The 24247-nt window shown below is 48.7% G+C and overlaps 7 protein-coding genes across 7 annotated transcripts; 4 read left to right on the top strand and 3 right to left on the bottom strand.

Annotated features, from left to right (window-relative positions):
* Positions 1 to 322: 322 nt before the first annotated feature.
* ColSpa_07627 (cytochrome b2, mitochondrial) lies at positions 323 to 1580 on the top strand (the record flags this gene model as incomplete). The annotated part of the gene is made up of 3 exons (XM_049273839.1): positions 323 to 1313; positions 1373 to 1446; positions 1566 to 1580. 3 exons carry the CDS (start codon positions 323 to 325, stop codon positions 1578 to 1580), a joined length of 1080 nt encoding a protein of 359 aa, XP_049129796.1.
* Positions 1581 to 2480: 900 nt separating this feature from the next.
* On the top strand, positions 2481 to 4276 carry ColSpa_07626 (lactose permease; the record flags this gene model as incomplete). Its single annotated transcript, XM_049273838.1, has 7 exons — positions 2481 to 2487; positions 2540 to 2652; positions 2706 to 2972; positions 3065 to 3216; positions 3273 to 3523; positions 3582 to 4012; positions 4085 to 4276. 7 exons carry the CDS (start codon positions 2481 to 2483, stop codon positions 4274 to 4276), a joined length of 1413 nt encoding a protein of 470 aa, XP_049129795.1.
* Positions 4277 to 4627: 351 nt separating this feature from the next.
* ColSpa_07625 (ATP-dependent RNA helicase DBP9) lies at positions 4628 to 6599 on the top strand (the record flags this gene model as incomplete). The annotated part of the gene is made up of 4 exons (XM_049273837.1): positions 4628 to 4915; positions 4966 to 5441; positions 5494 to 6246; positions 6332 to 6599. The coding sequence occupies 4 exons, from the start codon at positions 4628 to 4630 to the stop codon at positions 6597 to 6599; spliced, it is 1785 nt and encodes a 594-aa protein (XP_049129794.1).
* A 1219-nt stretch (positions 6600 to 7818) lies between these two features.
* Positions 7819 to 8592, top strand: ColSpa_07624 (uncharacterized protein; the record flags this gene model as incomplete). The annotated part of the gene is made up of 1 exon (XM_049273836.1): positions 7819 to 8592. The coding sequence occupies one exon, from the start codon at positions 7819 to 7821 to the stop codon at positions 8590 to 8592; it is 774 nt and encodes a 257-aa protein (XP_049129793.1).
* Positions 8593 to 9880: 1288 nt separating this feature from the next.
* On the bottom strand, positions 9881 to 11281 carry ColSpa_07623 (high-affinity glucose transporter; the record flags this gene model as incomplete). The annotated part of the gene is made up of 2 exons (XM_049273835.1): positions 9881 to 10123; positions 10196 to 11281. 2 exons carry the CDS (start codon positions 11279 to 11281, stop codon positions 9881 to 9883), a joined length of 1329 nt encoding a protein of 442 aa, XP_049129792.1.
* Positions 11282 to 17344: 6063 nt separating this feature from the next.
* Positions 17345 to 18727, bottom strand: ColSpa_07622 (O-methyltransferase aurJ; the record flags this gene model as incomplete). The annotated part of the gene is made up of 2 exons (XM_049273834.1): positions 17345 to 17516; positions 17574 to 18727. The coding sequence occupies 2 exons, from the start codon at positions 18725 to 18727 to the stop codon at positions 17345 to 17347; spliced, it is 1326 nt and encodes a 441-aa protein (XP_049129791.1).
* Positions 18728 to 20114: 1387 nt separating this feature from the next.
* ColSpa_07621 (O-methyltransferase aurJ) lies at positions 20115 to 22761 on the bottom strand (the record flags this gene model as incomplete). Its single annotated transcript, XM_049273833.1, has 2 exons — positions 20115 to 22481; positions 22543 to 22761. The coding sequence occupies 2 exons, from the start codon at positions 22759 to 22761 to the stop codon at positions 20115 to 20117; spliced, it is 2586 nt and encodes an 861-aa protein (XP_049129790.1).
* Between the last annotated feature and the right edge of the window lie 1486 nt (positions 22762 to 24247).

The raw sequence follows: 24247 nt of genomic DNA, 5'->3' as shown, positions 1-24247 counted from the left end.
CCAACACCAAAGTCCTGACGATTGTTGGATGGCAATTCATGGCAGAGTTTACAACGTATTCAAACCACCTCCTTCCGTTGAATCTTGCCCCAAGACTTACCAACGTTCTCATACACAGATCACCACATTCCTCCCTAGACACCCAGGCGGCAAATCGGTTCTATTAAATAATGCAGGCAAAGATGCAACTGATGCATTCAATGCAGTGCACCCGGTTGAGATTTTGGAGGAGTATTTGACACCTGATCAACAGATTGGGACATTGGAATCAACTGCAGAAGATGCGTCACCAAAAGAGGAGAACCCCCCTCCAGATGTGCCTATGGCGCTGCCATCATCTCAGGGTGGATTGAGAGGCCAGCCCCCGGTATCTCACATCCTCAGCATCCCTGAGATGGAACAGTACGCTCTAAGGAAACTGAGCCCGAAGGCGATCTCATACTACGCCTCAGGAACCGACGACGAGATCACCAAGGTTGAAAACGGCACAATCTTCCGTTCCATCCTATTGAGGCCACGAGTCTTTGTCGACTGTACCCGGTGCTCTCTCTCAACCAATATCCTTGGGAACCCTATTGGAATGCCCATCTACGTCTCGCCCGCGGCTATGGCCAAGCTGGCTCATCCTGTCGGCGAAGCAGGCATCGCTGCAGCATGCTCGGAATTCCGCGGGCTGCAGATCATCAGCAAAAACGCATCCATGTCTCCCTCGGCGATTGTCCAAGCTGGACCACACACGGCTTATGCCTGGCAACTTTACGTCCTGAAGGACATTGAGGCGACCGAACGAACACTGGCCCAGATCCGGGCCATTCCTCAAATCAAATTCGTCGTTCTCACTCTCGATGCGCCTTTCCCAGGCAAGAGGGAGGCAGACGAACGGTTCAAGATGGCCGAGGTCGCCGGGGGGGCGCTGCCACAGGTCTGGGGCACGGAGTCGGGTCTGACATGGAAGATGACTTTGGAGTGGCTCACCAAGCACACCTCGCTCCCGATCGTTTTGAAGGGTATCCAGACACACGAGGACGCGTACGCTGCAACTCTTTTCCCGGCCGTCAAGGGCATAATCATTTCGAACCACGGCGGACGTGCCTTGGACACGACGATGACGCCTCTTCAGGTGCTTTTAGAAATTCGAAAGTTCTGTCCACAAGTATTGGACAAGGTTGATGTTTTGATCGACGGCGGTGTCAAGCGAGGGACGGATGTTGTCAAAGCGCTGGCTCTGGGTGCCAAAGGCGTCGGCATTGGCAGAGCTGCGTTGTACGGTCTCGCGGTTGGTGGTCAGGCAGGGGTCGAACGGGTGTTACAGAGTAAGTACACAACAATGGTTAGCAGTTTAGCCGACTACTGACCTAGGCTTCCTTGTTAGTTCTCGCCGATGAGACAATTACTGCGATGAGGCTCCTCGGTGCCGAACGCGTTGACCAGCTTGCCCCGAAACACGTAAGTTTGACTGTTTAGATGATACGCATGTTCTCTTCCGCCAATCTAAAATAGCTGACTAGGTTGCCGACAGGTCAATGTGAGTGTGTTGCAATCGCGGTTCTACAGTGGCCCTTCAGGTCTCGAGGATGTAGACAGAGAGTTAAAGTCTAAAATGTAATTCGCCATTCGAGAACAAACACAGTAACCGCCCACCACTGCCGAACATTGAACTCTGTTGAGAAATGTTGCGATACTATAACATCACAAGCTTTACGGGTGCTGAGACCTTATCTACGTTTTGTGTCCAATCACATGCTGCATTCAAAGACAGTTAAAGTTGAAGATGGTACAAAGAGATCAATCGATGTTTTTTGCTTGCAGCTGATTTTGCTTCCGCTAAACTAATCCCCGACGAAAAGAACCGCAATCATCACCTGGCTATCTTGTCTACTTTTCGTGTCGAATACACATCAGTGCGGAGATTTCAACGGTTTCAAGGTCCTTTGAATGCATGGATAACTAGCTCACTACCTAGTCTCAGCTAGCCTGGATTTAAAGATAGCGGCGTCACAGCCCCATAATTCGCCTTACAGGCTAAAATAATGAAAAGAAAAACCCCCCATAACCCTGCGTACGAACGCTGTGGTCCTCTATGGGTGAGCGCAACATGTGGCTCCGTCGTAACTCAGCGCTGGATGCGGCCGGGAAAAAGCTGCAGTGCCATCAGTCGCTGTTAAGAGAACGGCATCAGGCAAGGTCTCAGAATTATCGGGGTTTCGGGTTATGATAAGCATTGCCGCTCCCCTTTTCGAATCGTAACGCTCTATCCTTGGCCCCGAGGTGAGAATTGAGACGCATTTCGCCCAAGAGGGAGGGTTTCTACGCACGCAATGGACAGAAGAGAGGGAAGTCCGGTCCTTAAACGAGTCGATGATGTCGAAACAGGGACCGATACATACGCGACCATTATGGCAACACACAGGCCCGATCCACGAGGGCTAGGATACATGAAATTATATCTCCTCGCTGGAGTCTGCTTTTTCTGCTCAACCATGAATGGTAAGAACCGGTGTGGAAGCTTCTTTTCTTTGAGTTACTCACGACTCATCAGGCTATGACAGCGCTCTGTTGGGATCCATAAACGCACTGCCAAATTACACACAGTATTTCGGACTTCCCGCAAATGGCAACGCGAGCACCGGCATAGTCTTCGCCATCTTCCAGGTTGGTCATGCCTCCGGAGCTTATCCACTCCAGGTTCTAACATTGATATGCAGGTCGGTCAGATGTGTGGCGCCCTTTTCATCTGGATGGCAGACTGGTATGGCCGGACATGGCACATCTTCTTCGGCTGTCTAGGCGTCTGCATAGGAGCGATCATAACGGCATTATCCACCAGCCTGCCCATGTTCATCGGTGGTCGATTCATATTATCGTTCTTCGCCACCTGTGCTCACACGTCGGCGCCTCTTTACCTGGTTGAGCTGGCACCTGCGACGTACCGGGGGACAATTGCAGGCCTCTACAACACCTTCTACAATGTGGTGAGTGAAACCCCAGCTGGCAGTCTTCAAGAGAGTTTGGAAAGGTGTAGTTGTGATTAATGCCGGGGTTAATGCTGATGTTTCCGATGCAGGGTTCGATATTGGCAACGTCGGCAGTGTATTCCTGCCATCGATACCTTAGTGAAAAAGGCGACCTGGACTGGCGAATCCCGCTATGGTTGCAAATGGTCTGTCCTGGACTCGTGTGTGTCTTCATCAAGTTCTTCCCTGAGTCGCCTCGCTGGTAGGTGGTTCCCGTCCCCGGTGGGATGTTAACGTATTATCTCTGACGCCAGGCAGGCTTGTCGCCCAGGACCGCCATGATGAGGCTAAGACTATCATCGCGACCTATCACACCAACGGCGACCAGAACCACCCACTGGTAGTATTACAGATGAAGGAGATGATCAGCTCAGTTAAACCAACCAATGTGGCATGTTGGAAAGACCTCTTCGATCTTAGAGTTCTGGTCGACAGTCGATCCAGCCGTTACAGACTGATGCTCAACGTAGCGTTCTCCTGGTTTGGGCAGTTCAGCGGTAACAATATCAGTAAGAACACTTCTTGACCCGTTTTGCCAGGACAACGCAACTTAAACCTCCCTGATAGTCTCTTACTACCTTCCCATAATGCTTTCGGGTGTTGGAATAACCGATACCAGCACTAAACTGGTGTTAAACATTGTTTACTCTGTCGTAGGCTGGGTCTTCTCAACAGTCGGCTCGCGCCTTCACGACGTCATCGGACGCCGCAAGATGCTTATCACCACAACCTCCGGCATGACCGTCTGCCTAGCCATTGTTGCAGGTTGCTCGGCTGGCTACACCGACTACGGCAACACGACTGCGTCGACCGTCAGCATCGTCTTCATCTTCGTCTTCGGCGCCGTATTCGCCACGGGCTTCACGCCGATGCAGCCAATCTACCCGGCCGAGGTCGTGAGCAACAAAATGCGTGCCAAGGCGATGGGCACGTTCAAGCTCACAGCCGGTGCGGCTGGATTCTTGAACACTTTTGTTGGGCCAATTGCGCTGTCAAATGTGAGTATCCCCCAAGAGCTTCCTACAGAACGCTTTCCGACTATGACACATTCCCTGACCTGATGAAAATAGATTGGCTATTGGTTTTATGTGTTCTTCGTGGTGTGGGACAGCTTCGAGGTCTTGTTCATGTACTTCTTTTTTGTTGAGACTAGAGGTTTTACACTGGAGGAGTTGGATGAAGTGTTTGAGGCCGGAAACCCTCGTAAAGCGTCGGTTCAGGCTAAAAAGAGACAGCACCAAATCATGAGGAGGTCGGGCTAGTAGTTCGATGATGTGGTTAAAGCTAATCCTAATCGCCGACCTCTACCTTACCACATCTCGAGCTCGAGATTGAGAGGCTGAACTCTTGAAGAGAAAGCCATAATAATCCCTGATGTATGCGACAGCCATTCCATATAATGTAATCCTCTAGTGCTGTTGTTTGAGTGCACGGGCCTAGTCATGCTTAATCAGCCATGTGCGTTCACTTCTTAATGTTGCTGATAAGATAAGGCACGGCCAGACCCGCCCCTCCAGATTTTTTTTCTGATTTGGCATTTGTTCAGTCGCCTCCATCGAAGACTTCTGCAGGTTTCTCAGAACAGCACTTTTGCGACATTGACCGATTCCACGATGAAGAGAAAGCAACCAGAAGACTCCGTGCCCACGGGTGAAACCGAGAAGCGCGCAAAAATAGAACAGTCCACTACTACTGAACTTTCCTTCGCCGACCTTGGACTCGACACACGGCTGGTACAGGCCGTCGCCGCCGAAAGCTTCAAGGACCCGACTCCAGTGCAGCAAAAGGCTATCCCATTGGCCTTGGACGGAAAAGATGTCGTCGCAAAGGCTCCTTGTGGCTCCGGAAAGACTGCAGCATACGTTCTGCCTGTTCTTTCCAGCATCCTGAAGCGCAAGACTGTACGTAGACGCGCCTCCGACCTGACAATCGAATCTTGCTGATCATTTAGACCGACTCTTCACCCGCCACGACCGCCCTCATTCTTGTGCCGACTCGCGAGCTCGCCGACCAGGTTCTCAAAGCGATCGAGCAGTTCTCGGCGTACTGCGCGAAGGATATCCATGCCATCAAGCTTGTCGACAAGATCTCCGATGCTGTACAGCGCTCCCTCCTCTCCAACTTCCCCGACATTGTCATCTCTACCCCAGCCACCGCATGGCGTAATGTCGTTTCCGAAGCGTTGTCGCTGAAAAATTTGGCGTGCATGATCCTTGACGAAGCCGATCTCATCCTGTCTTATGGTTACAATGAAGACTTGGAGAACATTGCGAGAAAGCTGCCTAAGGGTGTGCAGCTGATGATGATGAGCGCGACACTTTCAACAGACGTCACGTCGTTACAAGGGATTTTTGGCAGAAAACCTACCGTATTGGATCTCGACGACGAGGAGACGGAGGGTGACAGTCTTTCTCAGTTTGTCGTCAGGTATGTTGCTCACAGTACGCATCGTTGCACGCTGTTTACTAACGGCTTGCAGCTGTGGAGAGGACGAGAAATTCCTCTTGGCGTTCATCATCTTCAAGCTTAAGCTCGTCAAGGGCAAATGCCTGATTTTCGTCAATGATGTCGATCGCTCGTATCGTCTGAAGCTGTTCCTGGAACAGTTCCAGGTCCGAAGCTGCATCCTCAACTCAGAGCTGCCAGTCACATCAAGGGCGCACGTCCTCGAGGAATTCAACCGTGGAGTCTACGACATCATTATTGCATCCGACGAGAAGAGTGCTATGGGTGCGGAGGAGAAAGATGGCGAAGAGGAAGAGGACACGGAGCAACGCCAGAAGGAGAAGGAACAATCCAAGAAGAAGCGGAAATCCAAGCGAGACGCTGATTTCGGCGTATCGCGAGGCATCGACTTCAAAAACGTCGCAGCAGTGGTCAACTTTGATCTCCCTACATCCGCCTCATCATACACACATCGCATTGGACGTACTGCACGAGCCGGCCGGACAGGCATGGCTTTATCCTTCTACGTTCCCAGCGAACTATACCGCAAGCACTTGCCGACGAGCATAGAGACAGCCGAGAACGACGAGAAGATTCTGGCGAGAATTAAGAAGCAGCAAGCGAAGCAAGGCAAAGAGGTTAAGCCCTATAACTTCAAGAAGGAGCACCTGGATGCGTTTAGATACCGTCTAGATGATGCGCTGAGAGCAGTTACCAAGGTGGCGGTTCGCGAAGCGCGTATGAGGGAGTTAAAGCAGGAACTTCTCAAAAGCGAGAAGTTGAAGAGGTATGTGCCTTCTAATTACGGTTGACCGCATTTTAGACAGGCCACCCGTCGCCGTTGAAGCCTGAGCTCTACTAACGTATCATAGATACTTCGAGGAGAACCCCACGGAACTTCAGCACCTTCGGCACGATGGAGAATTGAGAACAGCTCGACAGCAGCCTCACTTGAAGCACATACCTGAGTATTTGCTCCCGAAAGAGGGGAAGGACTCTCTCACAAGGAATGACGTCGGCATGGTGCCATTCCGAAAGGTTGGTGGCAAGCAGAGGAGGAATAAGGGCAAGCCAGGACGGAAAAAGATTGGCACGCGAAAAGTGAATCCTTTGAAGACGTTTAAGGCCCGGAGGAAATAAGCAAAAGTCTCAACCATACCCTGACGGCAGTCACTTGTACATACTAATAGAGACATGCTATTCCTCATATGTGAGCGGTTGTTGTCGAGTAGTCTGCTCAACGCGCCTTTCTGATTCGACTTTGTATTTGACCTGAGATCTCAACAATTTCACCTTAAAAGATGCGAATGTTCCGAGACTCCTCGGGTTGTCGAGATCGTGGTTGTCAGTAATGCGAATGAAGTCCTTATGCCACTCTTTACCTAGGCTTGATCCCAACATGTGGTATCAGCCGCTATCGGCCTTCTAAGTTTTAGCAGCAATTTTCTATAGCTAGCCTATCCCACTGGTTGATTCTATATCTTCCTCAAAGCAATTGACGAGATGGCTCGCAAGAAGCAGTTGATTTAGTAGAAGCATATACTTCGGGTCTCGCTCCTTTCGAAGCCTAGTATAGTTTGCCAAGGCATGTGCTCCCGGCCCGAACAGCTGTCAAAGAGAAATTCTCCCCGACAGAACAGTCCAAAAATGGCAAAGCAGGCTTCAAAAGTGCTCCAAGCCACCGGGAGCAGGGTTCGTCGAATGTTCGCAACTCCCTCTACACCGCGGAGGTGGTGAGGCGAACCGGAGAGTTGCCCGATACCTCCCGAGCACGTACTCAGGTCGTGGTGATCCTTTCGCATCAATCTAAGCTTTCATCTCGTCTCCGAGCTTGCGAGACTGACCCTTCGCAACTTTACCTCAACGAATCGCTGACGGGTTCTGAGTCGCGCTTTTGAAGCTTGTCACGTCGCGGACCAGTCCGTACCACGGACGGACCGTCACCGCACAGACATCGCGGAGATCGGGCGAGTCCCCGACCTGCAGCTTGGCTTCAAATGCGGCTGTTCGTTGTACTTCTTAGGGAGGCGCGTAGGTCTCGCGATGCGCCTCGGCGTGCATGTTGCATTTCCCGAAGAGCTCGGAATGTTACGACTGAAGAAAATATAAGGGAAACAGGGGTGCCCTGGAATTTATGGTATCTTAGCGGTGTCTCACTCTGTCTGTTCTATCGCCATCCAGAATTGATCCACCAACTGCGAGCAAACCCACAAACATAAGAAGAGGTCGAGCCCCTTCTTGATTCAGTGTCTTGGCAGTCTCCTACCAACACTCCAACTCTCAGGTCATGAGTACCATCGGCGCACCGCTGTCCTCACGATGCACACCCTCAACCTTGGATATTGAGAAAGCCTGGGAAATGGCGCGGCCTGACACCTTCGCCGGTGCGGCGATCTATGTCCCGGTATTCCTCCGCTACATCTACGACCCGGTCGTTCTCGGTCTCTATTGTCCATACGCGTGGCGAATCCCGTCGAGTAAGATGCGAGAGTTCTTCAACGGCCATATTGCCAATGCTGCCTCGCCATTGCGATCGCCAAACCTTGTCGGCACGACAAGTATCCAGCCTGCACCAAGCACATACTCGCCATGTCGGATCTTAGATATCGGTGTTGGGACCGGGTACTTCCTCGAGCATGCGTCCATTCCAGCAGGATCGAAGATTTACCTCGTCGACCTCAACCGGGCCGCGCTCCAGGCCGCCAGGTCACGAGCTATGGCGGCACACCCAAAGACGACATGTGAAACGTCAGTAGCCGACTTCCTGGATCCAGGAGGGAAGGGTTTGCGTTGTGAAGATCTGGGCGGTGGCTCGTTCGACGCTATATCGACAACGATGCTGCTTCACTGCCTGCCGGGCCCTCCAGTGAGAAAAGCTGACGCCTTGATCCGTCTACGATATCTTCTTGCCCCTGGAGGTACTCTGTTTGGAATGACAATCTTGGGCCGCGGCGTTAAGCATAACATATGGGGGAAACAGTTGATGTTTTGGCATAACCTATTGAGGTTGTTTGGAAATACAGAAGACGATGTCGAGGGCTTCATTGGGCCTTTGAGGGCGGTGTTTGAAGATGTCATGTGGGAGGTACATGGCACGATGCTCTTGTTCGAAGCGAGAAACCCAAAGGTTTGATGGTTTGGACTGAACTTTGTTGATTGTAAAGTAGACAAAACCTATTAATAGTAACGACAGTGGGATGGTAGGTTTAGACAATGTGTAGAGCTACCATTTGGTGTAACTGCTGTATTTAGTGCGATAGAGCCAAAGAGAAAATGTATATCATCCTGTTTATGCTTGTAACTTGAGAAGCCGGAAAGATTCCCCTGCTATTATTTAACATGGTCCGGGAAGAACCGTTCATTAATAGATAGGAATAAATGAGATTGAGATTTAGCGGAACGTTTCGCAACTTCCTTCCTCCATGCAAATCTCGCCCTCATATGTTAAGCTGCAATCAAGCTGCGTTGCTATGATACGCATGTGCCCACATAAGCCTCGTATGTTTGCACTGTGTAGATCGTGAGCTGTCTATGTTCATTATTGATCGGGTGAGCGTTCTCGAACGGTCTCTTCCGTCACCTCGCTAGCACCGCTCAGTTGCCAATCATGGCCAGTATATAACTTAGATGCAGCAAACCATTGATTTGTGACCCCTGGGGCGATACTGAGAAACAGCTCAGCTACCGAGGTCCAAATGAATCTAAAGCAAAAGTACAACTGAAGCCCAGAAAAATGCATACAAGTGGATAATGAATATTGCCTTGCTTAATTCCTTCTAAGTTCGCAATGGCATGTGCAGATGTATCACCAACGTGGTCGAAAGTCAAAATCAGCTCAAGATACATGTACCCTCGTCCCACGTCACTCTATTTGGAAAGGTTATTCTAAGATTTCGAACGAAGTAACAGGGTAGTCCATCTAGACCGGAAGTTTGCAGCACGCCACCAATAAATTTATATATGCGATCGATTTCGAAGTAAAACGGTCGTCTCACCCCACTCATGTCGTGGGATAGATCTGTACTCGTGGTAAAATCAATTTCTCACGTTAGGGGGATTGATGAGGTGCCAAGAGAAGAAGGTATCTTAAGAAACTTGCACAATGTCATTCAGCTTTATCAACTATGTAAAAGGCAGATGTATTGCAATCTGTACATGATACTTTCCATTCAACGGGCATTTAAGTATGAATCCAACAAAATTCTAGTCACACATAAATTTACTCGTACAAGTAAACGTAACCTGGAGTTGTTGTAATAGCCATATTCTGTACCATCTACTCAATGTGTCATGGATGAACGGTCTCTCAGTCCCATTTTCGGCGAGTAGCTTGCGTATCGGAAGTTTCGTAGCATATGTACTCCTTGACTTCGCCCTGCCAGGTGGACTATGTGTCTCTATTGTCTTTGAGACCGCGTGATTTAGACCGCGATTCGGAATCTTCTCGGCCTAAGCCCCTTCATCTTCCACGTGCCTGTAGTCGAGGCTTTCCTCTCGGAGTATCTCTTCTCAATCGCTTCTAGACTGTGCCCTCGCGTCTCCACCATGATGACAGCCACGACCATGGTGCAAAGAAAAGAACAACCCGCAAAAAGAAAATACGCTCCGAAAGTGGACTTTGATAACAGAACTGGAGTTATCAAGGCAACAACAAAGTTGGCAAACTTGTTTTGATGTTAATTTAGTCTATGTCGAGAGTTAAGATGTTTGAGCGAGAGCAACAAGAGAAAACTTACCCAGTTGGCACTCTGGGCCAAGCTAGATGCACTGCTCCTCGTCTTTCTCGGCAGACTCTCGACCATAAAAGTCCGGAAGCCGATGGCCCACGTACAACTGTAGACAATGGCAAAGAGGTAGATTGAAACAATCACCACCCACTTTCCCGGCCCTGAATCGGCGTGAACCTCACCGGCGGCGAATAGAGAGCCCATCAATAGCATAAGAGCGGTGATGAGCACTCCTCCCAACAAACTCGACGTTCGTCTCCCCCATCGATCAGCAAAAAATGTGGCCGGAACTGTCACGGCCAGAATGACCAATGCCGAAACGCCAGACGCAAGGAAAGTGGCCTGTTCTCCACCAAGCCCGGCTTGAGTGAATAAGATAGGAGCGTAGTATAGGATTCCGTCAATGCCGGAGAATTGTTGCATAGCCATAAGAAAACAACCAAACGCTGTTCTACTTCTGAAAGGCGCCGAGAAAGCTTCCCCAAACTCCATAAACGTTTGTCGCAGGGTTTCCCAGAGCGTTACATCGGCATTGTGCTCTTGAACTGCTGACATTGATTGCTCGAGGAGCTCCAATCGCTCATTCTCTTCTAGTCCCAGTGTATCAAGCACAGTTCGAGCTTCGTCCAATCTACCCTTACTGAGCAGCCATCTTGGCGATGGTGGAACTATCCAGTACGTGCTGGAGAGGGCGAAGCCGAGTAATGAGGCAACCGCCAGCGGAAGGCGCCATGCCAGGGATGACGGCCCTATCTGGGCAGTACCGTAGCACATGAAGTACCCAAGGACAATACCTGTGACGATAGAAAACTGCGGTAGGGCCGTCATGATACCGCGGACACGGGTAGGAGACATTTCAGATACCTGCACGTAGACATTGCTCAGGAACATGCCCTCGCCAACACCCTTGATTAGACGGCCAAAGATGAAGACCCCTAGCTTGGGCGACGCGCACTCGATGGCAGCACCGCAGCTGTAGACGAAGGCGCCCAAGGCGAAAAGTAGGACGTGCCCGAATCGATCTGCCATTGCACCTGAAACGAGGGCTGACAGAGCCCCGGGGATGAGGACGGACGACACAATGACTCCGTGCATAGTGGGAGAGAAATCTCCAAAAGTCTGGCGAAAAGACGGCATGGTCGTTACGGGGCCAATGCTGCCGGTGTCGAGCCTTCGTTCATATCACCGTGTCAGTTGAGGCTAGGGCCAGAGCGAGGAGCTTGCGAAAGCGAGGCTAGATAAGAACACACCCAAACAGCATGGCGACGCATGAAGCGATCATGCTCGCTCTCACGTAAAGCGAGACTGAACATGTCTTCCTCATCCTGGGGAATATCGGGGACCTGAGTCCAGGGAGGAGCTTTAATAAAAAGTGGCCGGTGCAATTCTTTAGAGTTCAATGAGCGAAGCTGACCCTTGTAGCGACGACGACGGCTTCAGCGACGGCATGAGCTGCAAATACTAAAACCGGTGAGAGCGAAAATTCGGGGCTTAGCCCACATCATATCCCCGGTTTCGGTACGTGTTCGTAATCCCCGGTTCGTAGATAACCACTGGACATTGACTCAGGTTAATCGTCTTACTAGAAATGACCGAGTCGAGTCCCACTATAATCCTCTGCAAATATCCAATAGCAGTACACTGTTTGGACACGGGTCGGTAGAAAAGTAGAGAGCCACAAGGAACCCACCGGACGAAGCGGTCAGCAAAAAACCCTGTGACTACCGGTAATAAGTAAAATTCCCCGGGAAGTAAGAAGATCGGTCTCTGATTAGACGTAAGACTTTAACAGTTTATCAGATGATAAGCCGAAGGGTGTTATGCTTCAATACGCCAATGCAGTCCCATGGCCACTTATCATGTCAAGTAAAAGGCGCATGCTACTCTTGAGAGTAGCTTGACTGGTAATTAGCGTATCTTTACATTGTGATCCGCAGCAACAGTAAACTACGAAATATCCGATAGTTGGCATACAATTCCTTAGAGGCATCGGAGATCGAGGTTGCTATGTGATGTTCCTTTGAAATGAACTTCCATGGGCTGACTCGCCCTTTCTCATGTTTATCCCTTCTTTCATGTTTCATTTTTTCCATTCCATTTCCTTCTTCATCAACTCAAAGCCATGTAGCATTAAAAATTCCATCTGGAAGAAGTATTTTGAGAAGTAGAAATGAGCTTCTGTCTCAAAAAGCAACCAACAGGCCACGACTATAAGCTTACCACTTGCACAATCATTTCTTATTATAAGGCAAATAATTTCAGGTATCCCGATACCGTTATCTATCATTTGTATTAAGTCATTAGAAACGTAATCATTTCAGTCAATCGACTAGCAGTGTTCCTAGAAGGCCTCATCATCTTGGTTCTGACTCATTAGAATAGAGCTGGAGCCGTTGGATAGTTCACTTCCCCTTCCTAGTTAAAGTTCCTCCACTAGAAAGACACCGGGCGTTTGTTACAGAGCTGGAAGTCAATAAAATGACTATGTCACGTAGCAGAATACTCATGATGAGACTTGCTCGGGTTGATCACGTCATACATACTTTCATTGCTTAGTTGGACGCGAAGTTGGCTCAGAACATAAACTACGGATACTACTACCTTACAACCACACCCAGAACGCTGGTTTTGCTCATAGAGTCAAGATTTGATCAAGTCAGCCTGAAATCATCCAAACCAGAGTCACCTGCTCAAAATTCTAATTTTGGCGAGCTTTTAGCGGACTTTTCAAGACATGGGCTTGGAACAGGTATTATATCGGAAGCACTGTCTCAATGATACCACACCATTTCCTGTCCAAGTGGATCCCGAAACAGAGACCGACATGTTACAAGATATGTATAATTGGCCGGTGAGATTAAACCTGCGATCTTCAAAGAATACACGATCCCCATACCCAGTCTCAATCTCACATTGTCGCAGCCATGTCGCATGCAGCAACTCGCCGGGCTATTATATTTTCAACGTTCAAGCAGCCACCCCCCCCTTCTTGTCTCTTAAAAGCCGTTCGTGGCTACGACGTCTTGAGCTGTGCACCTAAGTAGATATCACAAGTATGGATGATCGCCGTGACAATACAAAGCGAGAAAACTGTATCAGTATGGGATAACTCAGCAAAATGTAGAGAACAGAAAGTGCTCATTGCTATACCAAAAAAGGCTTCCAATAACGCTAAAGGTAAAGGAGAGCGTATTCAACCGTCTCGAAAACGAACAAAGGTTATCTCAAGCTAGTCAGTGAGATAGCCATGAAGTGTTTGGACTTGTCGTAGAACTTCCTTGAAGATCGGGATTCAGCACCATAGCGTCGGGTCTGGACCTTGTCAGACGAATTTAAGGCAAATTATACTATAAGAGACTGAAGTAACCATACAATAATACCCGGGGAAACATCAAATGGGAGTTGATCGAGTATGGCTTATTGGCGACCTCCATAACAGTCGGCCAAATTCAACGTGAAATACAGCGATAATCCAAGATGCTCTCGTCACCAGCCCCTCCCGACCTTGACATCTCTAACGGCCCACCGAGTCTTTGGAAGATGCAAGTGTAGCACCGGCAATTATTAAAGTTACTAGGGACTTGTGTAATGTCAGGATGTAGAGTCTGCACCAGTTCTTCAACCCATGCTTTCTACAAGCCTCACGAACCTTGAATTAAATGTAGGCCTAAGCTCAATTATTGGGATGTCTGAAGGAAGATGTCAAGCCGAATAAATGCTGGAAGTGAATCACTTTCACAATCGACATGATATTTCGTTTACGAATTTATCCATCAACCTAGGAATTGCAATTGACAGACTTAATGGGTGCGTTGCCCCCCTTCAACTCCAGCTCTAAATGTCTTACCAAAGTCTAAGCTCGTCTGTTTTGATCCCTTGCGTCGATGTGCACTACTAGCTTCGATTTTCGGGCATTTCTCTACGTTTCGATAATCACCCCAACGCGGGCGCGACTGATACGGGGTGTTTTCAACCTTACCACGAGCATGAGCATACTATCAGATTGACTTTGCTTGTGGAGCCAAGATCTGTAAAGTCACTTTCAACTGGCCCATAGCATCTGAAACCAGACCGCCGGACGACAAAACAGAGAAGAAATCCTGGGGAGATGCTCCACAGGTTCGAGCGTGATCGCCGGCGGGATTTGACCGCCAGCCCACCGGTTCCACCGTGCTGGATGGGATGTTTTTTGATTGAGAACCTAAATCCTTTGACGCAAAACTCGTGGATTCATTTCACCGCTAGTAGCATGATCCTAGCGACCAATTATAACTATCATTACGGCATAACAGTCTAAAAATTGGGTTTACGACATGACGCCACGGTAACTTACTTAACAAGAGCTTTGCAATCTATCGTAGAAACTACCAAATAGGCAAGAAGATCGGAAAGATACAGCATGTTCTGTTTCTTATGGCAAATAATTCACTTCATATCATGGGGCCTAAGCCCTACTGGTGGCGGGGTCTAGAATATGAAGTGTTATAGAAAGGCTGCACTCCAACATGAACGCTCTTGAAGGACCCTTCCGAAACAGTCTCTTATGGTCACCAAGCTCATTTTTGGGAAGTAGAATAGGCATTTCAACTGTGATTTTGAAGACGTTCGTTCTCCGAAATCTTCGCCTACCTGTCAGAACTTCATCTGTTGAATCTAAGATTTTGCACTTGACCCGCTGATTCGTCACGTTTGTGAACTTTCGTTCACAAACTTTCCATCTGAGCAAGGGCTTGACTCGGGATGAAGTTTTCTTTTGAGTTTGCGTGATATTCAGACATGAAGATTCTACTTAAGCTCTCCTGTTTCTCCGAATTCAGCAGAACACTAAAATTTAACAGCTGTGTCAACGGGTTTCACTTTCTCCTCACCACCTCTCTCCTGTCGAAATTCTCTACTTACAGCAACCTCGGCCATTGATTGGGTCAATTGAACGAACTGCTGAGACTGAGTCACCTATACTTCCTAGCTGCCAAGCCTTTTGAGCGAGATTGCTACCAGCTATCGCCTAGTGTGCACATAAACCCACTTGTGCACAAATTGATTCAACATCCAACAGTCTATCACAGAAGATGTCAGCACAATCAGTCGCATTTCAAACCCCTCACGACGACATTGCTCTTGTTTACAATCGCAAACGTCGCAAAGTCCGCAAATCATGCAACGCATGCAGCTCTCAGAAGATTCGTTGTGGCAAACAACGCCCAAGATGCCAACGCTGTGAGCTTAAGGGACTCGAGTGTGCATATAGTATGTCTATGCGCACCGGTGAGCGTCCCCGTATACTACCCTCTGTGACGCCCATGTCCGAAGCTCAGGTATCAACGTCGCTAGCGATGCGAGAGGAACCATCATCGGCCATTTCCAGCGCTTCTTCATCATCACAAGTATCACAACAAGAGCACATGTCCGAGCAGCCTCCGGAACACCATACCGACCTTCAAGACGACATGATGTGGCTTTTGGAAGTCACCTCGGACCCGAACAACCTCATTGATCAGAGCCTGTGTTTCGACACAACCACATCGCACGAGTTTGGGCAGGTTATGACTCTCGGCGATCTGCCCGCTCCTACAACAAAGCAACAGTCAATGGCAATGCCTACTCCAATGACACATGAGTATGAACGTGCATCTTTTCTCGATCAGACTATGGACCACAGACTCCAACAGTCAATGAGTATTCAACTAAGTCGTTCCGGTACGGTGGACTCCGCCCGCAGCAGTTTGAGCACTTACTCAGATGACGGGTTATCCCGTCGGGGCAAAATCCATGATTGCACCATGGAGGTCCTGGAAATTGTCTCCGAATTTCATTTTCTTGCACAGGGTTGTCTCACCGCTGTGAAAGACCCAACTTGCACTTCGCACCTCGACCAGTTACTTGAGGATACTCCCCGCGAGATGGGAACTGTGTTATTTCACAACCGCGAGAATCTACGAAACCTTCATAACCTCCTCGACTGCCGGTGCTTCATGAGGCAAGAGGTTCTCGTTTTGGTCTATTTGGCCATATACAAAGCCCTAGGCTGGTATGCAGCCATTCTGGACGATGAATGTTCTCCCCAAGAAGAACAGACCCAATCTTCCTGCTTTGGACGCATTGCAATCACGACATCTTTTGTTGGGAATTACTGTCTGGACAACGAAGCCCAGCGTCTTGTAGCTGCACACCTGGTTTTGACACATCTTCGGGAATATGTTGACCCTCTCATCAAGAGGCTGCGTCAGTGGCACCCTCCGGTAGCCAGACACGATTCGATGCCACCCACACCGCCTTGCTCGGACGCAGCTATCTGCTCTGTGCCCCTCATCAAAGGACGCATGTCTAGCGTTATTGATCAACATCACCAGGCCCTTCAGGAGGAACTTGATCGAATCACTTTCAAAGCGAACAGCATTAAACGAACATAGTCTCTCTTTTATTCTGTAAATTATTTCCTGTTGTTATTGATGGTCTTCAAAGCTGGAGGAAGCCATTCTGGCTGGGTTGTTGACTTGGGAGTATAGGAGCACATGATCTGACTTTTCGTGTATGGTTTTTTATCTTATTTGTTGTAGGAGGGGATTCGATCTTTTTTTGAGTTTCTTTTTGAAGCGAGATACCTGTGAAGACTAGGCATAAGAATTCATGTTGGAACAAAACCAGCTTTTAGGCATAGCAGAATTTAGACATACCAGAATTCATGCACATCACTCAATTCTACGTGCAGGCTCGTATCCCCTAGTTCAGGAGCACAATTGATGGCTGTAAGAGCAGGACCGATTCAATTACTGACACAACGTGTCTAATTATAACTAGATACTTACTACATGCTTTTGTTTGAGGTTTCGTTGGGCTCCGACTTATACGCCGCTACAGTAAATCTTTTAGCACTCGTAAATCCAAGTTCCACAGATAAGCGACAGTGTGCTTTGGTTGATATATATCGACATCCGCAGACATATTTTTGAGCCTTTGCGTGAGAATGAAAGTATTTGCAACTGAGCCATATGAAAGTCTTTGAACAGTCAAATCTTAGGCTCGCTTTGGTTTACAATTCGCTCATATATCTAGCTGGTTGCTATAGTTAATCGAATTTAGATAGGTTGCCAAGTTCAGTACCGAATCCAGACCGTAAGACTTCGAACGCTTCAGTTTGACAACGCGGATCATATTCTGTCAATATTGCGTATCCGCCAAGGCAATCTCAATGAGAGAAAGTTCCCCGAGTTCTGGTCGGAATACGTTTCGTACATTTAACTTCGGCGTCACGCTATTGCATAAACACTCAAAAGCAGATCTCGTTCTCTCGCGACCATTGAGATTCATCAGCATCAACAGGTCACGATCACTGTAAAAACCTTCAGTCAGTTGCTAATGAGTAGTAAGGAAATTAATGTAGACTTACTGCATCCGTCGCTCTCTCTCGCGGCTATCCTGGCCTGGATCAGGGACCACAACGTCGTTGATAATGATGCGATCTTGAGGCCGCAGAGATGAGGCTAGGCTCTGCAGAATTCTCTGGGCGTACTTGTCGCTCCAATCATGAAGAATAAAGCGGCAGAAGTAAGCAATGCCTTCGTCGCCGCTGACCTTATGCTCCGGCTGAGGCTTCATAAAGTCATGCGGACGAAAGGTAATGCGGCTTTTCAACTCCTCAGGGCAAGACTGTGCGCCAACTTTGACAGTCTCCGGCAGGTCTTGCACCTCAAATCGCAATTTCGCATATTTCTTGGCCAGTCCCATGGAAACGTGACCAGGGCCGCCGCCAACATCAACAATAAGGCGGATGTGTTCCTGCTCCAGCAAGTCCCATGGATATCCACCGTCTACTGCGTGACGAATGTCATAAGCACCACCCAGAGAAATACCGCGCATGGCACGAGCGAACATATCGTGCAGCTTATCAGCCTCACGGAAACGCTGAAACTGAGAAATCTTCCTGCCGATGGAAACTCCGTAGGCCGCCTCATCTGCCTCCATGCTATAACCATAGTTCTCAATGGCTTTAGGCACAGAAGCTCCGGCCGGATAGGCTATAGTGGCACTCAGATCCATCCATGCTTCTAAGTCTGGGTCGGTTACAAGAAGGGAGGACATGGCACTGTGTGCGACGGTGCCACCTGGCTGGGCCTCAAACAATCCAAACGAGGAGGTGTGCTGGAGAACACGCTCAACAAGTGCAGGCGTAACCCCGGGCTTTCCAACAGCTTCGGACACCGCCGTATACGTTATACTCCCCTCGAGTGGAATATAACTAGCCAGCTTGTATTTCATGACAATTTGAAGAGAAGCCGTGGCGCAGTGTTCAAAGCTGAGAGTGACCAAAGCGTCTCGCGGTCCACGCACCAGGCGGATAATCCGCTCAGCGGCGTCGATGATTGAGGTTTTAGCTTGGAAGAAAGGTTTGTTCTCATTGGTGAGCGCGATATTGGGTGCAGGTGCGTCTGTTGAGAGTTTTTGGATGCCGCGGGCAGACAAAAACTTGTTGAGGTCTTGGGAAGCAGAAGAAAGGGTTAACGCAAGCTCAGAGAGCTCGTCTTCTTGAATCCGGCTTGGCATAATTGCAATCCGACTTGGTGAAAGTAGCCGAGGTTGATACAATGATAGAAACAAGAGCCGAGGAAGTGTGTGGCAACTCAGTTCTCGTTCTGGTATCAGAGGAAGAGTGTAGCAACAGGACTTCTTTTAAGATAATCTGAAGAATCAAGAAAAGGACCATCGTTCCAGACGTAAAGTTTGACCATCCAGCATTTTACCATCAAATTTCGACATGCTTTTACTATTGCCGAGCTGACTTAGTGACCGAGTGCAAATTCCGCCGGCGGCATCCAGTGCGGGTTCCTGTTCATGTCTTTGCTTAGCTAAAATCGTCATCAGGTTGGGATCCCTAGAGTTCTGAAAGCCAGAGATCTGAACAAGCTTGGATGGGGTTATTGATCGCCGACTGTTGTTCGTGTCATGGGTGGGCCTAGGAGTTGGACGGCACCTCTGGGTCCCACAGAAAGCTTAATTGGGTAGACTTCCTGAAGCGGAACTGAAATTATCAAAATCCCCGGTCGAAGTGGGGAACTCTTCATTCGAGTCTGCGAATGGATGATGGCAGAAAGTCCCCGGTCGGGTATCTCCCTAGCAGGCATCTGATTCTCTGCTGGTTCCTCTCCGGGCTTTCCGGGCCTGGTAGACGCCGCAGCCCTTGTGCCCGACCATTCTAGTTTACATGAAAACCATCAACTTCGTATGGTGCCATCAGTTGGACGGAATCGGGATTCATTGTCATGCTAGTTGCCGATATCCATCATCCATATCGATCAAGTTTAAGCCTTGACGAGTTGCCGGTAATTAGGATGACAAGTTTGTTCAGTCAACTCCGGTACCAGATCTCGTGCGTTGTTTCATTTAAATCACTACCGGTGCCTGGTTAGTGTAGAGTATAAATGTCAATGTTGCACTCTGGATCAAAGTGATGTAGTCGAGCCTGTATGCCGGGTGACTACACTAATAAAGCCCCTGATGTTTCAACATGAACATTAGTATAACACCTTGTAGTGCAGCACGACAAATTTAACATGGTCGTTATTGTGATGCAAGCAATCGCGATACGCAATTGTAAGACTCATTATCAAACATGTTGGTATCCGCGAGCGTTCCAGAACCCTTGCGTCCTTCTTTGAGGTCATCTTCCATATTTGTAACTTCACAATGAACACAATTTGATCTTTTTGCAATGATTATTCTTATTATCAGAAATCGACATCAAGTCAAGGAAACTTCTTAGCAGAAACTCATTCATGCTTTCATTAGTTTAGGCAGTTAGTCACTAAACCCGTAAGATCCAGTGTTAGTACAAACATGCCAAATCTTACTTGTGTGAGAATTTTATTAGATAAGAACAGTCGTCCAATAATTCTTTTTGCTAACACCGCACACACGTATAGCCTTTGGGGATTCAAACTTCTATCCAAGCATCGCAGTCTTCCAAAGAACGCAACCCAAACATCTTCTTTGAGCCAATTTCACTCTGAAGAATGCTGCTTTGAGCACGCTTCCGCATACCCTTCTCAAATGCCCCAATATCTTCTGCGGAAGGTGATCCTTGGGCTGCAATGATTGTCTTTGCTAGACTAGAAGCGTCACAAATTGCAGTCTGCGCACCAACCCCACCGCAAGGACTCATAGGATGAATAGCATCACCGAGCAAAGTCGTCAAGGCAGATGGTTCCCAAGCAGGAATGTTGGCAACTGAAGACACGACTCGGATTAAAGTTGCCTGTCGTGTGTCCTGTAGCTCTAACACTGAACGAATAGAAGGATGCCACTCCTGTGTGATGGAGAGACTGAGACGGGCAGCCTCTATTGCTGCTTTGTGTGACTTTGAACTGCTGACTTTGGAGGTTGACGTCTCGCCGTCCAACCGAAAGCGTGCCTCAGGCCCAATAAGTGCCCAGTAAATGTAATCTTCAGGCAGTTGATGCTGAGAACGGCTAACCTCGCTGAAGCGAATCGGTTCGAGCAAAAGTGTTACCGGTGCTTCTCCAATGACGCATGATTGGAGCATCGGTGTCTGATCAGAGACGATTGTCATCCATCTCATACCCTTCTCTGGGAATTTCTCGAGAACAGCGGAACTCATTGGGGTCTTGCCGTAAATACAAGCAGCGCCTGTATCTTTGATCTTGTGACTGGAAACGAAATCACGGCGTACGGCGGAGTGTAGACCATCTGCACCGACGAGAAGCCGACCCTCAACTGTTTCTCCATCTTTGAAAGTGACAATGACTACCCCTTTATCGACATCCAACTTATAAGACCCAAGCTCCTTGGAGAAGTGAACACAATCTCCGATCCCGGTCATCAGAGCGGTGCGGAAGGCTGCTCTGTCGACACAGTAGCTGGGATTTAGGCCAAGCTTTCCGCTAAGCCCTCCACCAGCGCGACTATTGATCACCATACCGGTGAATGGATTAAAATCGGTCTCTCCAATGGCTAAAGTGGCGCAAGAAGTTTGGAAAGTCTGGTAGACTTCTTCGGGTAAACTCTCTGCAAGTGCCACAGCAGCATCTTTCCGCAGCTTCAAGCGATATCCCTGAGGGCGGGAGTCGACTGCTGGATCTCTCTCGTAAACTTGAAAAGGGATGTTACCCTTCTTCAGAGCTTGTGCAAGGCACAGACCGCTGATACCTGCACCGATGATGAGAACGGGTCTTTCGTTGGTCGCCGGCATGATAGGCTTCTTGATTTGTACGAACTCATTGGGACTGTCTGGGGCAGAAGACTGCAGCTGTACTGTCAAAAGTCCCATGACGCTGTCGTCGGGCTGACGCAATTGCTCAATCTCCATGCCGACATCGTTGAGCAAAGTCTTCCAGTCATCCAATTCGCGTTCCCTCGCGTTGAAAACTTGCATCATCATAAGATCCCGTACTCTTAATTGCTGTTCGTGTTGCAAAGTTGTCGAGCCTGGGGGAGGCAGAATCGTGTCCATAATAACAATTCGAGCTTTAGGGTTCTTTTCCAAAGCCGCACGGAGGTTTCGCAGGATAATGCGAGCATCTTGGTCGGGCCAGTCGTGAATGATCATGCGTAGGAAGTAGACATGGGCATCTAATACCGCCTGCGACTTGAAAAAGTCGGCTGACATAAATTGAATGCGGGACTTGACTCCAGAGTCGATGCTGGAGTCGGCATCGAAAGTTTTTTGAGCGGTTGCAATTGTTTCGGGCAAGTCTTGCACTAAGTACTTGATATGCGGGAATTTGGCAGCTAGTTGGACTGCCAGCTGGCCGTGAGAGCCGCCTACATCGACGACCTTTGCACCTTCAGGAAGTGAAGCCCAATCGAAGCATTCGACAGCGTGGGACAAACTCCATGGTCGAGACGCAGTTACGTTGCGCATATAGCCAGAGAAAACCGATGTAAGTTCCGCGTTCTTCCTGATGTGATCGAAGAAAGGATCCGTAGTGTTCTGGGCCACGTTGAAGGCTGTCTGGTTCTTGGCGTCGGTTTCACCCCATCGGCGAGTAGCGTCGGCAAACTTGTAAGCTACGGGCATTGAATAGTTCATCATCCAACGAGCCCAATTCATGAAGTTGTCGTCGCGTACCAGTAGAGCCGACGATCGACTATGTGCGACGTGGCCAGGCTGAGGTTCCTCCAAGAATCCGTTCAACACTGCCATCCGAGCAACGCCTTTCAGCTGTTTCTCCGGAACGCCAGCTTTGGCTGCTAACACAGGGTGCGATATTGAGCCATTGTAGGGAAGATGTTGTAAAACTTCAAGATCCACAAGCCAGCGCACACAAGTCAGTTCTTGGTACTGTTCGAAGTCAATGTCAGCTTGCACGTCAATTACTGTGGGCAAGTGGTTTAAAGTGTACACTATTAGCAAGATGATCAAGATACTCCTCGGGAAGAGTAGCAAACTGAATCAGCTTGATTGCGGCCTCAAGAAGTTTCTTCCGAGGTTCTTGTACAGCCTTCGACCTGTCGTCGAGAGGGTTGCCATTGATTAACCCGTTTTCCGATTGACGTAGGAGCTCGGAACCATGAGATGTGATAGAGTCTAAGGAACTCCTCAACTTCCGGTAAAAGTCCATAACGTAGATTTTGTGACGAAACAATAATTTCTATGAGGATCATGCGTGTAGTGAGTCTGTAGCCTTTTGTGTCTTGACGCAAAATCATCCATGATAGTCATATCATCGAATTGTCTGCGTTATAAACAGCCCCCAAAAGTTTGTAATTGTACACTGACGCGTCCAGGGCATGGCTTCTAACAGGCAGCTATGGCTATCAACGAATGAACAGACCGCGAAAATCTCTCTCGATCACCGCGTACGGCGATCGTCAAACACATGACCGCGGGCTGCGATTTAAAATTTCACTCATCTACTAGTTTAGGTTGATGGGCTGACCACAGCACATTACCGTTTCGGGAACGGACAAATAAGGGGCCAATCAATGAGAGCCGATGACCGGTAAAAGCGGAACCCCGATCAGGCTGGTTGCCGACATCTGGTTAGCGAAATCCGCGGACTCACTTTTCATATCCCCGATGGAAGCCATGACTAGCCAGAAATCACCTCGCGATTTGCAGGGAAGGGTATGATCCTGAACTGTTCGTCATGACAGTATGCCGAGATGGTTTCAGGATTCTGACATAGACTGCTTTAAACCTTGAGGCACTTGGGTTGAGCGTTACGTAACTCTTGAGCCATTCGAAAATTAGTCCCTCGCTGAGTCTATGAGAAACCTCGGAAACCCATGTGCGAGATACAATGTAATCACCTAGAACCAAATGAGTTTTGTAATTGCATGCCAAGATTGCTTAACCATCTTACGTTGAGGTGCCATCCGATTGCTGCCCAACCCTACAGCCGAGTTGACTTTGACTGGTCTCTTCAACCGAACATCGTTCTATGTCTTTCTTCCATATTCTTTGAGTTGGAATGCTGGTTTAACGGTTTTATTATTGTACATGTAGGCTGTGCAGCCCGAATTAAGCTTTCCTCCCCTTGGTACCATATCGATGGGCCAACAGCTGTGTTACAACCCTCAACTAAACGGCCAGTCACAAGATGAGCGAGAAGGTACTTATTGAGTGTATCACAGGGGGACCATGTATCCGCAAGTAGTACTGCTACACCGGGTCCTTAGGCACATCTCAGATGTCAAACGTACGGCGAAGAAGAAAAAATGATGTGTTGCCGCAGCAAGTGCACGATTCCAATGTCCCCGAGTGAGCAATGTATCCGCTCTAATCATACTGCCCAGTTATGTCCAATCCCTGTACCAGATTTGGGTCGAACGGTTACGAAACAGGTTAATTAAATTAGCCAATGTACTAAGTAGAGATATGATGTAACTTTTTCCTGGTGCAAAGCTCCTTCTTCCTGCCTAGTTCTTCGGAGGTGAAGGTGCGTTCTAGAAGCTGCCGCTACGGTAACAGGCCAAATGAGGCAATCCCGTATCTCGATACACAACAACATGAGCTAGCTATTCCCGGTCTACCCGGTTACCGGTCGGTATATCTATATACTATTTTGACTGACAATTGCGATGGTGAAGGTATAAGATAGCATG

The sequence above is a fragment of the Colletotrichum spaethianum genome (genome assembly GCF_022836535.1).
Source record: "Colletotrichum spaethianum MAFF 239500 DNA, contig19, whole genome shotgun sequence".
Taxonomy (NCBI): Eukaryota; Fungi; Ascomycota; class Sordariomycetes; order Glomerellales; family Glomerellaceae; genus Colletotrichum; species Colletotrichum spaethianum.
Note: the sequence above shows the minus strand (reverse complement) of the source record. Positions and strands in the feature narration are given on the sequence as shown.